The following is a 16225-nucleotide window of genomic DNA, read 5'->3' on the forward strand; positions in this document are numbered from 1 at the left end:
TTTTTTGATACTTGAAAAAAAAAAAAAAAAAAAAAAAAAAAAAGAACTCATAAACCCGGAAACTCAAAGCTGGAACTGCCTGTATACTTCACTTGCTAACCATAGCAAGTTAAAACAGCAAAACCATGCTTGGCAATACTAAGGCTGCACAGAAAACATATGGTTTAGGGAAACTGGGACTGTAGACAATAACATATTTAAAAACAGATGTTCCAATAAAGAAATTTAAAAAAATAATAAAATAAATATCTTGACTACTAACTGCTCATTTTATTTACCTTAACTAAATTAGCATTAGTAGTCACAAATGATGCAAGAAAGCAAGCTTATACAGCATCAGCAAAAAAAACCAAAAAAAAAACCAACACTTCCCATTTCACCTATCCATTCACTCCAATAGTTAGTCTACTTCTTCCTCGAATTTATTTAGGCTATTAACTTCCACAACAAAAGATGGAAGTTTGTTCAGAGTAATCAACCACCCGCTGGCTCAAGTCAAACTTCCACACTATTCTGCAATTGTCCTTCCTCAATCTGAATTTGTGTCCCCTAAAGCATGTAGTCTGAGAAAGAGGAATAATCCCATCATTCAGTTTGCTCAATGCTGCCTTAAACACCTCAATCAGATGACTTTGCAGGTGCCTAGTCTCCAGACACTGCAATTTGCAAAACTGAAGCCTTCCTTGGTAACAGTACCTCTTTTTTCCCCCCTTACTAATCTTGTTGCCCTTCTCCGTACTCGTTCCAGGAGCTCTATATCCCTCCTAAAATAAGGCCTCCAGACCTGTATGCAGTACTCAAGATGAGGCCTGACCATTGCCTTATACAATGGGATAATTACCTCTTTATACCTACTAGCAAAATTCCTGAATAACATTGACAAAACTGCATGAGCTGTCCTGGCAGCTAGTCTGCATTGCTCAGAGAGCTTCACTCTGGGGTTACTGCTACCCAAATGCAGTAATTTGCATTTGTCGATGTTAAACTTCAATTGCCATTTCACAGCCCATCTTTCCAAAAATTGCTAGACCCTATTGAAGTAGCATATCATCTGCAAACTTGGACATTAAACCTGATATGCCTACATCAATATCATCAATAAATATAGGAAACAACAATGGGCCTAACACTGAATCCTGGGGGACTCCACTAATAACATTAGTCCATGAAGAGCAGTGTTCAATGATTACCACCCTGTCTTCTCCCTCTCAACCTGCGCTTTATCCATAACAGTAACTTACCCTTAATGCCACACCGCTCCAATTTGTACAGCAGTCTTTTATGTGCAAACAGTATCAAGTTTTCATGAAATCCAAGGATTTGATATATACCAAAATAATTTTTGCATCCAGTTACTTTGTGACCACATTGTAGTATCCAATCAAATTGGTCAGACAAGATTTCCCCTTAACAAACTCATTCTGTGTCTGAAGTATAATTACAGCCTTGTCTAGATGATCCTGCATTACTTCTTTTACCAGTGACTTTTCTGCAGAACAGAAGTTAAACTAACAGATCTGTAATTATTTGGTCGCCATTTAACCCCCCCTTTGTGAATTGGGGATACATTCACACATCTCTAGTCTGTGGGGACCTTCTGTGAATCAAAGGATTCTCTCATAATTATTTCTAAGGGTTTGCTTACTTCCTTTGCTTCCTCCCTTAGTATAATTGGATAGATCCCATCCACCCCAGGTGCCTTTATGTTTAACTTCAATAATTTCTCTTCCACTTTCCTCTAAGTTATTTACAAAATCATTTTGGTCTCTGTTAGTGTTTGATATACTCCTGGCATCCCTTCACTAAAGAATTCCTCATGTGTGAATGTAGATGAAAGATACTCGTTCAGTTTATCAGCAACCTGAGCAGGATCATCAACAATCGCACCATCAATATCAAGTGGACCAATCTGATTCATCCCCTTCCTTCTAATGTTTACATAAACAAAGAAGTCTTTGCTGTTTTTCTTTGCATCCTTTGCCAAAGATTTCTCGTACAATAACAACAATGATGGCAAGATGATGGGGGAAGTGGTTATTAGTAGGATATTATAGACTAATACTAATTTTCAAAAATACTATACTTTTTTTAAAACTTATATGGCTGCTTAGGACAAACTAAAAAGTGATATCACAAAATTTTATGCGCTATTATCTCTAAAAAAAAACTTCGAACAACAACAACAAAAAAAGTTATGCAGTAGAGAGAGAGCGCTATATACTTTACGACATTAAATTTCTTTACATATTATTATCAAATGTATTATCAGGCACTAGTTAACCCGGTGGTGGTGGTGGCAGCTTAAAAACCCAATTAAAAAAAAATGTTTGTTGCATGTTAATCACCAGTTTGACATTAGCAGCTCACCCTCTGTTTATCATCCTAAAATATACAAAAAATTTTACTTCAGTAGTTTTGGAAGTAATGCACATTGTTTATACAGAATTATTAAGTGAGATATGCTGATACATGGGCACTCCTCAATGTGTTGCTACTGTTGCATTCCACTTTGGGTTACTAATTCAGCGTAATGTAAACGCTTCTCATCCAACTCTTGTCACAACTGCTACAAAATTAGGAATTGCTTTAAAATGGTTTATTATCTCAATTATTATTAATCAATTTATTTATTTAACTGGCAAAACATAGTAATTTGTGTGCATGTATTAATTTGAATTTTTCCCACATTTCCAGTTTTGTGAACTTGAAAATGGAAGCAACTAATAGTTTCATGTTTATATTTTGTTTATAATGGTTCCCCCCCTCAACAGAATTTAAAAAAAAAAAAACCATTTTTAAATTAAAATATTTCATTAAAAAATAAATTACATCGAAGTTTTCCAATTAATTAAGATAAATTCACACACTGCTACACTGCAAGCAGAAATTTAAAAAAAAAAATTTCAGAAGGGGAAAAAAAAATTTCAGAAGGGGAAAAAAAAGAAAAGAAAAAAAAAAAAAAAAAGAAAAAGGAATTGGTGGGTTTGTCTAGCCTTACAATGCACAGTTTGTTACACAATTAGGAGAGATACCGCCACTGCTGAAACAGGCAGAAAAGTGAATGCAATGTATCAAATGCAAGAGAAAAATTTCCATGTCAGTTTTGCCTTTCTACTCTTGCTGCAGCAAAGTAGTGGACTGACTCTGGTAAACACCCGACGACTCACTGCCAAGACCAGACAAAACATTAATATCAATAAAAAGTAAATTAAAAGTATGTTGTTTGTTTGTTATTTGGTTTTTAGGAGCATTAGCAACTAAGGCCATATTGCTCCGAGATATGCGGTGGTCATTCCCTGACCTTTCCGCATCCTCCGTATTTGGTGGTGACGGGCTCGAACCCCGGTCTAATCAAGAAGCGTGTGCTATGCACTGCTGCTCCTTCCCACCTGGCTACGGAGGCGCCAAAAATTAAAAGTAATAAAAAATTAAAATATTTTAAGTTCATGGGTAAATACATCAAATCACATGATAATATAAAAGCAGATCATTCTACCTATATGGGTAAATACAAATAAACTTCTTTTTCCAAGAATCATTTTGAAATTATGAAAATTCTAATGAATATAATATTGCTGAAAATTATTTCTAAAGAATTAATATTTGTTCAGATTAGAAAAGTTAATTAACTTTCTAATATAATTTAGTAGAAATTTCCATATTATTTTACTTAAATATTATCTTTATAACCAATAACAAATAAAGCAACAAAATACATACTACAAAAGTAAAAAATATTTCTGTGAGATTGTTTTGGAGGGCATATTTTATTTTATAAGAAATACAGTACTATATAAAATTTTAATAAACTAATGTTGGCAGAAACATGGTCAATTTCAGTTTTTGTTAATTTTTTCACATTAAAAATTATACCAAATTTTGTTCTTAATATTTTAACTTTTAAAAAAATCAACCTAATGAGGATGCACATATACACATAAATATATATACATATTTATCCAAGTAATAAAGGGAAAAAAAAAAAAGATGCAAACAAAACCATTCAAAAATATGGATATAGAAAACATATGCTCATATCAACAGTAGAAGGAAGCGATTGAGTCACATTTGGCCACTTGATGTCAATGGTTTAACTGCTGGTGACCCTGGTCAGGTCGCTGATAAACCCAAATAGGTATTTTGCATCTATGTTCACACAAGGAATTCTTTAGGGAAGGGGAAGCCAGAAGTTTATCAAACTCTAACAGGGAGCTAAATGATGCTGTGATATATGAAAGGAAAGTGTAAGAGAAATTGTTGAAGCTAAACACAAAAAAGCAGCTGCAGTAGATGGGATCTACTCAATTATATTAAGGGAGGCAGCAAAGGAGGTAAGCAAACCCTTAGCCATAATTATGAGAGCATCCTTGTATTCAGGGATTCATCTCCGATCCATAGGATATCCCTATGGATCAGAGATGTGGGAATGTATCCTCAATTAACAAAGGGAGATCAAAAGTTTACATGAATAATTATCTATTAACTTACCTTCTGTTCCAGGGAAAATAATGGAGTCACATGGATTTGTTAAGAGAGCAGTTTGATTGGATACTATGATGCAGTAACAAAGGAACTAGATGCAAAAAACAATTTTGATATCAAATACTTGGATTTCAGGAAATCTTTTAATACCACTGTATGCAAGTTACTGCTATGGATAAAAAGATGGTTGAGTGGGAGAAAACAGTGGTTATCAAATGGGCAATGCTCTTGCTGGACCAATGTTATTAGTGGAGTCCCCCAGGGATCCGTACTGGGCTCGTTGTTTTCAATATTTACTGAAGTCAACGAAGGTATATTAGTAATGGCCATTTGGTACAAGGAAGACTAAGGCTTATGCTGTGCCAACAAAAAAAAAAAAAAAGAAAAGTAATATAATAACACAGCACACTTTCAGAATAACAGCACCTTCGGGGATTCAAGGTGCCATCATTTCAATTTTCCTATTATCTATAAAGATTTATTTTTAATATATAATAAGGGGCTGTGCTCGCGTCTTTTGATAAAAAAGAATACTTACAGCAGCTTTTGACACTGTGTCTCTTCCTCAGCTATGAACACACGAATACATTACAATATCTATATAATATCGATGTAGATACGCCACAGACAACTCTTAAAGAAAAACTACGATCTTAGTGTAAAAGGCATCATTTCATCTGTATCTCATATTGTGCTCATCCTTCACTTGAGTTACCAAGTATTGCACTGTCCCGAATAAGTAACACTTCACTAATAGAGAAGACTATTGTCACTTATTCTCGGTGGGTGCCACCACCCAGATGGACCGTTTCAAAGCTAGTTGGCTTTTGATCGGTAGGTGCCTTTCACAATACAATCTTAGTTTTTCTTTAAGATTTGTCTATGGAAAAATTAGGCAATGGACTGAGAAATGGCAGTTGAAATTTAACATTGACAAATGCAACCGATATTATATAGATATAGAAGATTATGCCTTGTTGCATTTAGTTTATTTAAATAAATAAGTTACATAAATAAGTTGGAAATCAAGAATGGTACCATGTGGTCATGTTAGATAAACATATTACGTGACCACGCTTAAACAGAAGTTTGTTTTACCACAGTAAAACAAGCTTCTGTTACGTATTTTTTGTATTTGTTGTGTATTACACGTAACCCTCATCCCTCTTCACCCATGGCTGAATAAATATCATTAGGAGGAAAATTATTTTAATGTATAGAAAGATAATGCAAAAATAATGAGGCTAAATAAGAAATAAAGAGATTAAGAATGCAATTTTCTTAACTGCACATAAATAAACATGTTTTGACGATCCAATGTTATATTCTGCCATTAATACAATCCTGCTTATGCCCTGTTTTATTTTCTTTATTGTATCAAGTTTAGTCTGCGTGGGTAGCAGCACAGTTTATTGTCAACGTCCTCCCCACACCGGCGGAAAAGGCCCGGGTTCGAATCCCATCAACGAAGCAAGGAACCATTTTTATGGGCTTTTTTTCACTCCATAGCTGAATTAGTCAGTCTGAGGAATAGATACCAAGGTTTCCCCCCCAGAAACGGGGGGGGGGGGGGTTATCCAGCAAAACAGGCAAAAAGACCAGAGAACACACGCAATTTACAGACACAATACACATGGGTATATGAATTAACTTTCCAGGTGACCCTAATGTAATAGTTTGGATTATATCAAGTTTGCCACTAAGGTTTAATGTTGTTGTACTTTTCTTCTCTACATAAGGTTTATTAATTTTAGGTTTATAAACTTAACTTGCACATAGTGATGGGGTTTTTAATTTAAAATAAATGTAAAACAGCGGTATAATCCATGATATCAGTACACAATTCACTTTCAAAATGGCAAACAAACAAATACGGTAATCACATGACTTGCCACTTTTATCGGCAATGCAAGACATATGCCCAGTATGTAGACATCCGATCTCAATGTGCCATTGGCTCGAATGCTCCGTTAGTTGGGTGCCGTTATTTCAACAGTCTACTGTAATAATAAAATTAAATTAAATAATCAAAGAAATAGAAACAGACAAACTATGCATTTCCCTCCTCCCATTCAGCAGACTTTTGAATTTCCCCAAACTAGTTAGCCTCTACCACCCATGTAGGTAACTTATTCTAGTAATTTATAACTCACTGGCCAAAATAAAGCTTCCTGCAATCCAGTCTAAACTGCTACCCTCCCCACAACTTGAATTTATGGGCCCTAGTTTTAGAATAATTTATAACCGTGAAAATTTCATCCTCATTCTTTTGCCTCTCTTAAACACCTCAATCAAGTCTCTCTAAGGTGCCTAGTTTCCAAGCTGTGAAACCCACATATTTGAAGTCTTTTCTCATATGGATGCCCTTTTGACAATCTCACCTGGAGAGTTACCCATCTTTGGACCCTGTCTAAGTTTGAAGATGATACGAAGGTTGGCAGGGTGGTTAACAACAGTAATCAAGGTAAGCTACTGCAAAAAGATCTAGAAAAATTAGGCAATGGACTGAGAAATGGCAGTTGAAATTTAACATTGACAAATGCAAGCTGCATATGGGTAGCAGTAATCCCAGATTCACATACCAACTGGATGATACTACACTTAGCATAGTAAAAAGTGAAGACCGGGGTGGGGAGGGGTAATTTTGCAGTCAGATATGAAGCTCTCTGATCAGTGTAGACAGGCTGCCAAGATAGTTCATAGGGTTTTGTTGACAATATACAGGAACTTTGTTAGCAGGGATAAGGATGTGATTATCCCAGTGTACAAGACCATGATTATTCCATATCTTAAGTACTGGATAGAGGTCTGGAGGCCTCACTTTAGGAAGGATATAGATCTGCTGGAATGGGTGCAGAGAAAAGCAACAAGATTGGTGAAGGGAACAAAAGGGTGATCTTACCAAGAAAGGTTTTGATTCTGTCAAGTACAGTGTCTAACGACTAGGCACCTGCAAGGAGGTATCTCATTGAGGTGTTTAAGGCCTTGAATGGATTGAGTAAGTTCAACATTGCTGGCATTCTTCCTCTTATTGAGACAAATACATGAAGGAGCACAAATTCAAACTGAGGAACGATGGTTGCAAGACAGGTGTGAGGAAGTTTGCCATCAGTTTGCAGGTGGTTGATTGATGGAACAAATTCAAGGAAGAACTAGACATTCTTAAAGGGAATGGAAAGGTAAGCAGTGTGTTTTTTTTTTTTTTTTTTTTTTGCTGATACTATAAGCTTGCTTTCTTTCAAATATTTTCCACTGCTAATACTAATTGCATCTTCATCCTTGCTGGCAAAATTACTGTATATCACTGGAAGAATACTCACAGCTGCCCTAACAACCTGTATGCACTGCTCAGTGACTTCATGTTGGGCTGATATTAAATACTTGGATTTCACTACCTTGATTTTGGTACCGTCCAAATAGTATTTTATTCTGGAATTGTTGCTATCCAAATGCCACACTTTGCAATTATCAGTGATAACCTCGGCTGCCATTTTTGAACCCAGCTGCCTAATTTATCCAGGTCATGCTGGAGTAGCATATCATGATTACTGTCATTAACAACCATCCTGCCCATCTTTTATATTCAGTGATACATTAATCCTAGGTCAATTTTGTTCCTAAGTGGTACAGGCAAATGGTCCATTAGGCTCCACTTTTGGCTTTATTTTAAAATTTAATTTTTAGTTTTTTTTTTTTATTGAATTGGAAATGGTCTATTATTATAATTTACATAATTTATCCCATTGCTATATTCATTTTCTCACTTTTATTTTCTATCAATTTTTCAGATTTTTATAAAATTTCTTTTTCATCATTTGGATTTCATAAAATGAAAGTGACAAAATGCAATTTTCAGAAAAATACACGTGATGGACACAATGCACCAAATTATAGAATGCCATTGGTGCAGTATTGCCCTTATTCATCAGTGGAGGGATGTTTCTACATCCAACTACTTCCAAAAAGATAGACACTGTCATTAGGATCACATCTATTATGTACCAAAGGAACAATTAACAACACATTGACTGCCAAGGCTTATTTGGGTAAACTGGTCTCCAACACTAATTTGAGTTAGGCATGTTAAATTATTCAAAACTCAAATTATAATATATATTCATCACCAAAACTCGTAAAAAAAGTCTCGCATAGTTGGCGTATGTAACAGAAAATTCTTTGCGGCAGCCAACTATGAGTTAACTCGATTAAATCAGATTTGTTGTAACTTGCAGAATTTGCTGTATACGAGTCAGTGCTGTGTGTAAATCCGCTGCAGTGACACAGACTTTGTTGTGTACGTTGTATTTAGTACTCTGTTTTTTTTATAAAAAAAAAAAAAAAAAAAAAAAAAAACAAAGTACTAAATACAACATGGATAAGAAGAGACCACTGACCAAAGAAGAGCTTGAGCTCTATGCTAATATGAGTAACTCGGAATTTGAAGAGCTTTTTGACAAGTACGGTTCTGGTTCATAGATCAATCAGATCAAATGCTCTCGTATTATTCAGCACTAACAAAAATCAGAGGGTCGAAAAATATTGCATTACATATTACAGAAATATATATGCATAACGCATACATCCTTTTCCGTCAAGCTACAGGTTTCTCAGAATTTCGGACATTTTATGGTGGAACCCATAACTTGACAGAAAAGTTACATTGAATCTTTGATTGGAGAAAAAATTCTAAACATTCCAAAGAAGATTAAATAAACATAAAATTCATTATTTAGAATTTCAGTTGGCTATACCACCAACTGAAAAAAAAAAACCACGCCGACTAAGTTGTATTGAGTATGTACAAGAAATAACAAATGAATCGGAACACGCTATTATTGTCCAGTGTGCCAAGAGAAGCTAGCTCTTTGTGTGAATAAAATTTTTTTTGTGAATAAATTCTATTTTCTGATGCCATGGTTGATTTTTCATTCTTATACCAGAAGCCTACTATCCATCAGTGGCACATATCTGCTACGAATACACTCATTATTTAGAATACAGCTGCACCTGAAAGGCAAATCATACCAGTCAGAGTTAACTCTTATGTGGTGTCCTGGGCCAGATTGCCAAATACGAATTAACTCATAGTCGGCAGTAAACATGTTAACTTCTTACTGTACATAAAAAATTTATTTGCCTCAATATAACTTTAAAAAAAAATGGAGGATAAAATGGAAAAATATTAAGAGAACAAAAAAAAAAAAGTAAATTAGAAAATTTCAAATCAATAATATAAAATAAATATAAGGATTTTTTTTTTTTTAATTCAGTGAGTAACAGGTTTCTAATTAATGTTTCTAATTCTAATTAGCAATACAGGGTTTTTTTTTTTTTTTTGTTTTTTTGAGGAAACTTTAGTTTCCTCAAAAAAAACTTTCCTCTTTTTTTCCTCTCCCCTTGGCAGATGGTTTAAATGCCATTTAACAATCATATTATACTGCTTACCATTTTTAATTGAATGAAATCACCTAATAAATAAATTTGTTATTCATAAAGAAAAAAAAAAATCAGAGGCACTATTGTGATTTTATTAGTTTCAATAATTAGCAACCTTTGTGTCAAGTGTTTAATAAATGTACAAAATCTAAACAAACAACCAAGTGGTGTTCAGAAGAAAAACTTGTGACCAAAATGCAGCTTTTGTTACATGTATAATAAATCCTTATCAGCCTGCACTGGCCCAATGCAGCAACCAAGTAAAGCAGCTAGGTACTATTTCAATGCAGATATTGAAATAGTTTGAGAAAATAATGCTACACTGTGCTATGTTACTTTATGTTAAATCTACAGTGCCTTAAGAATTTTTAATGAATAACAGATTCACCTATAGGTGATGTTATTTGATTAAATAATATTAGTTACTCTGGGCCACAATCGTGGATAAAAATAATTTCTAAAGAGCCTAATGAACAAGTCTGTTGCAGGAGGAATAACTTAATTTAACTTCTGACAGGTTGTTTAAATTTGTGTCAAAGCAATTCAGGCTATACATACATATAACTATACATATAACGACTTGGGTTACGTAACATAAATAATTAGTAAAAAATAAATAATTAATACTTAACTTGATACGGAAGTTATATAAAGGTATTTCGTAGATAACTCGATACTGAAACATATATATAGCGTTATAACTGTGTTGGGATATAAGTTTAGGGTTTTAATTTTGTACTGAAATTGAAATTTTATTGAAATTAAATCGAAATCATGACTCTGACCAGAGCAGCAAAGCAAAAGGCTCAAGCTAATGGGAGTGCTGTGGCTCAGGGGAGAACTGAGGGGGAACAGTTGCCCTCTGAATCACAGCCTATTAAAATGCACTACTTGCTTGATGTTTGCGGACCAGTCAGGTACAGGACATGACACTGCCATGGGGGATGTCTTTGTGTGTGCGCGATGCAAGGAGTGTAAGGAAATCAGGCGACAACTCAGCATTGTTATGGGCCTATATGAGAGCTTGAAGGACAGAGTGGATGCCCTCGAAGGATTAAAAGTTAGGGGCCCATCAAGCTCTCAGCTGCCCACACCAATGTCAGAGCTTGCACTTGGTCATCACGCAACACAGCGGCAGCCCCCCAAGGCAGAATGCGCTGGTCCCAAAGGAACTAGTAGTTGTTGGTGACTCTATTGTCAGGGAAACGGGAAACTTGCTTTGTAAAAAGGATAGGTGGAACAGGACCAGGGTATGTCTGCCAGGGTCAAAGGTTGATGACGTAGAGCGGATATCATCTTTTAAGGGCACAAAACGTGATATAGTTGTACACGTTGGCACTAATGATATTAAGAGTAGGAGACCGGCGGAATTACTTAACAAGTACAGGTCACTGTTGAAAAAAAAAGCCGTGAATTAGGGTTGAATTTGAAAGTGTCTGCAATTCTGCCCAGACACGATAAGAGGGAGTATATGATGAGAGCCCTGTCGATCAATTCGGCCCTGGAAGGATTGTGCAAGGCTCAAGGGATAGAATTTTTTTCAGCCTGGTCTGTACTTGTTAACAGGAGAGACTGCTTCTACAGGGATAGGATACACTTAAATAGAAAGGGTGCAAGAATGTATGCTGATGCTATCGAGGCAGTGTTAGGTGGGTCGGAAAACTGCTAGATTGGAGGGATACAAGGACTAATAGATTAACAGTAGCCACTGGCAGAGGTGAAAGGGATTCTTGCACTGATTCTATTGGAATGAGCCGCAGCCTGGAAAATAAGATGCAGGATATTTCAGAGACTGCTAGGAATCATTGAGGTACAAATAAACACATAGGTTGTGTTAGGGTAGCTAAGAAAAAGAACAGGTGCATGTATACTTGCGTGTACACCAATGCTAGGAGTTTAGTAAATAAATTTGATGAATTTGAGGTATTGCTCAAAACATCAAAGGCAGATATTGCGGGGATTTCAGAGACATGGTGTCACACAGATATAAGGAATGCAGAACTGGAATTTGGGGAGTACAATGTCTACAGAAAGGATAGACAGGATAGGAAGGGAGGAGGGGTTATGCTATTAGTTAAGAAATACATAAAATCCAAGGAAGTGAAGCCAGTCGACATTGCTGGACAGTGCAGTGTCGAGTCAGTTTGGAGTGACATAAGCATTGAGAGATCTAAATTGAGAGTAGGAGTGTGCTATAGGACTAATGACTCTGATGAGTATAATAAGAAACTGTACGAGGAAATAGAGTGGGCCAGAAAATCCGAGAGTCTTATAATGGGGGATTTTAATTTCCCAGATATTGACTGGAATTTGGGGGCTGGTCACTCAAACACTAGCAAAGGCTTTTGTGGATTTATTGGATGATTGTTTTCTACATCAGCATGTTCGGGAGGCAACTAGAGGGAGTAATACTCTTGATTTGATTATCAGTAGTGATTCTTCTTGCATTAAGAATCTGCAGGTAAATGAACCACTAGGTGGAAGTGATCACAGTGTGCTGAAGTGGGATTTACTCAAAGAAGTTACTACCATTAGGGGTAAAGGGAAGGGTTATTGATTTCGTAAAGGCGACTACGATGGACTGAGACAGTATTTAAATTCTATACAGTGGGACCAACTGATGATGTTACCAACAGCAAATTCAAAATGGGAAGCATTCAAAGAACTTATCTTGGAAGCTACTAGGCTTTACATACCAACTAAGAAATATTGTTCAAGGTTTAGACCTAAGTGGATGTCAGAAGAACTAATGAGACATATGGCAGAGAAGAAAAATGCATGGGATACATATAAATTAACACGTGACACAGAAGCCTATGATAGATACAAGTTGATCTGTAACCAAGTTACAAAGGAGGTTAGGCAGGCGAAGGCAGATTACGAGAAATCTTTGGCAAGGGATGCAAAGAAAAACAGCAAAGAGTTCTTTACTTATGTAAACTCTAGAAGGAAGGGGATGAATCAGATTGGTCCACTTGATATCGATGGGTCAACTGTTGATGATCCTGCTCAGGTAGCTAACAAACAATGAATTTTTGCATCGACATTCACACATGAGGAGTTATTCAGCGAGGGGAATGCCAGAGGTGTATTCAACTCTGGCAGTAAGCTAGAGAATCTTGTAATAACTGAGAGTAAAGTGGAGGAGAAATTGTTGAAGATAAATACAAGAAAGGCACCTGGGGTGGATGGGATCTATCCAGTTATATTAAAGGAGGCAGCAAAGGAAGTAAGCAAACCCTTAGCCATAATTATGAGAACTTCCTTGGACTCAGGGGAAGTACTCATGGACTGGAGATGTGCAAATGTGACCCCAATTCATAAAGGAGGATCAAAGGGAGACACAAGTAATTATAGACCTGTTAGTTTAACTTCTGTTCCTGGAAAATTAATGGAGGCACTGGTTAAAGAAGCACTGCAGGATCATCTAGACAAGACTTCAGTGATAGCTCAGACATAGCATGGTTTTGTTAAGGGGAAGTCTTGTCTGACCAATTTGATTGGATACTATGATGCAGTCACAAAAGAACTGGATGCAGGGAATAACTTTGATATTATATACTTGGATCTTAGAAAGGCTTTTGATACTGTTGCACATGGAAGACTGCTGCACAAATTGGAGCAGTGTGGCATTGGAGGCAAATTGCTGCTATGGATAAAGGGGTGGTTGAGGGGGAGAAGACAGAGAGTGGTAATCAATGGACACTGCTCATCGTGGACTAATGTTATTAGTGGAGTCCCTCAGGGTTCAGTATTGGGTCCATTATTGTTTTCTGTATTTATAAATGATATTGATGATGGTATATCAAGCTTAATGTCCAAGTTTGCAGATGATACAAAGGTTGGCAGGGTTGTCAAGGACACTACTGACACTATGCTACTGCAACAGGATCTGGAAAGGTTGAGCAGATGGGCTGAGAGGTGGCAAATGAAGTTTAACATTGACAAATGTAAAGTACTACATATGGGAAACAGCAACCCCAGAGCAACGTATCAACTCTGTGGTACTACACTGACATGTAAAGTACTACATATGGGAAACAGCAACCCTAGAGCAACGTATCAACTCTGTGGTACTACACTGACAGTGGCAGAGAATGAAAGGGACCTGGGGGTGGTTGTGCAGGCAGATATGAAGTTTTCTGAGCAGTGCAGACGGGCTGCAAGAGTAGCTCATGGTGTATTGTCGATGATATATATTAATTTTTCTAGCAGGGATAAGGAGGTGATTATTCCCTTGTATAAATCAATGGTCAGGCCACACCTAGAGTACTGTATACAGGTCTGGAGGCCTCATTTCAAGAAGGATATAGAGATGCTGGAACGAGTACAGAGAAGGGCAACAAGATTAGTGAATGGAATAAAGGGGTGCTCTTACGAAGAAAGGCTTAAGTTTTGCAAATTACTGTGTCTGGGAACTAGGCACCAGCGAGGTGACCTGATAGAGGTGTATAAAGCCTTGAATGGTTTGAGCATGCTCAATGCTGATGGGATTCTTCCTCTTGCTCAGAATAATCACCTGAGAGGGCATAAATTCAAATTGAGAAAAGACAGATGTAGGATAGACGTGAGGAAATTTGCCTTTAGCCAGCGGGTGGTTGGTTGGTGGAATAGACTTCCATCCCTTGTCGTGGAAGTTGATAGCCTAAATAAGTTTAAGGCTCAGCTGGACAGGTATTTCGAATGAAGTGAAGTGGAAGTGGTTATTTTTTATTTATTTATTTGTTATTATTTTTTTTATTTTTTATTTTTTTTTTGGCTGATGCTGCATAAGCTTGCTTTCTTGCATCAAATGCCTCTGCTAATGCTATGTATACAATAATGTTATTGAAAGAGAATGATAACTTAGTAAATATAAAAGCCAGTTTCACATTTACTGCTAAACTTATTTTCAAGACAAAATTAAATCTATATAAGAAAGTCAATTATGTAAGGAAAAAGTATAGATGTATAAAATAAAATGTCATTACCATATGTGGAGCACTGATTGTTACAGAATATCCAATACCCTGGGGAGAATCCATAAATGGGTTTACTTTACAGTAATTAGATCTGTCAACCGCCAACATAGCCTCTTCAACCCGTGAAGTCTTGATAATACCATTTTCTAATAAATAAATTTTAAAATTAAAAATGCATAAGCTTTAAATAAAAAATACAATACATAAAGTATAATCAAAATATCCAGGACTGGATTTTTTAAAAGTATCTGAAGAAATAAAACCATTTTTTTTTTTTTTAACCTAGCATTTTTTTTTAGGTGGTGGCATTTTTGGTTGCCCATGGCGCAAAAGTTTATTTTTATTTGCTGTTGATGGTAAGTAATTTCATATTGCCATCTTTTAGAATGCCACTTTTTGAGCATAAATATTCAATAAAAGCTTGCTTTGGGTTAAAAAAAACATCAACCTTGAAAACCAAAAATTGTTGCTGAAGATATGGTGAAAATACTTTGAGAGATAGGTATCTGAATGATAGCAAACACTACACCAATGGATGCAATATCAGTATGATGCAAGGTGTGGGAGACATTGCATGTCAACAAATAACAAACCTACCTCCTGCATTAGAAGCATTATTCAGGGCCATTATCAAATAAGAATCAAAGGCCTAGCCCAGTGGTTTTCAACCTTTTTTTAATAACGACACCCCTAAGTAATTTATTTTATTTTGCGGCACCCCTACTCAATTTTCTGCTTGTTAGATCCGATTCTCTCTCTCTCTCTCTCTCTCTCCCCGTGTGTGTGTATAAAATATTAAAAATATATATATGTTATATGAGTCATTACAATAATATAATTATAAAAATTACATTTCATAATACAAATTATATATATACAGTATATAGGTGCCTCCGTAGCCAGGAGCAGCAGTGCGTAGCACACGCTTCTTGATTAGACCGGGTTTCGAGCCCGTGACCACCAAATACCGAGGATGCGGAAAGGTCAGGGAATGACCACCGCATATCCCCGAAGCAATATGGCCTTAGTTGCTAATGCTCCTAAAAACCAAATAATAATAATAATAATACAGTATATAATAATTTTGTTCTTTATATAGAGGTACTAAGTTAAACATCAATTATAGATCACCACAAAAATTAAAAAGATTCTGTACACCTTTTTATAATGAAATAAACATATAAATTTTAAAAAATAATAAGTTTAAGTAACTTACACCCAAATTACGTGGCACCCCTGGAATGTTGTTGCGGTACCCTGGTTGAAAACCACTGGCCTAGCCTCGCAAGATAAAATATCAGACAGTAATTGCCAAGCTATTACTTCTGATATTCAAAATATGAAAA

The 16225-nt window shown here is 36.0% G+C and overlaps 1 protein-coding gene across 1 annotated transcript in view; it reads right to left on the reverse strand.

Annotated features, from left to right (window-relative positions):
- LOC150084839 (protein-L-isoaspartate(D-aspartate) O-methyltransferase-like) overlaps positions 1 to 16225 on the reverse strand; it is a 128247-nt gene that overhangs the window by 45024 nt on the left and 66998 nt on the right. Inside the window, exon 3 of the mRNA XM_090376642.1 lies at positions 14889 to 15025. Within this exon, the coding sequence (XP_090232768.1) occupies positions 14889 to 15025 (137 nt within the window). The remainder of the gene's footprint in view (positions 1 to 14888; positions 15026 to 16225) is intronic.

The sequence above is a fragment of the Mastigoproctus giganteus genome, chromosome 6 (assembly GCF_048544385.1).
Source record: "Mastigoproctus giganteus isolate SK-2022 chromosome 6, ASM4854438v1, whole genome shotgun sequence".
In the NCBI taxonomy this organism is placed as follows: domain Eukaryota; kingdom Metazoa; phylum Arthropoda; class Arachnida; order Uropygi; family Thelyphonidae; genus Mastigoproctus; species Mastigoproctus giganteus.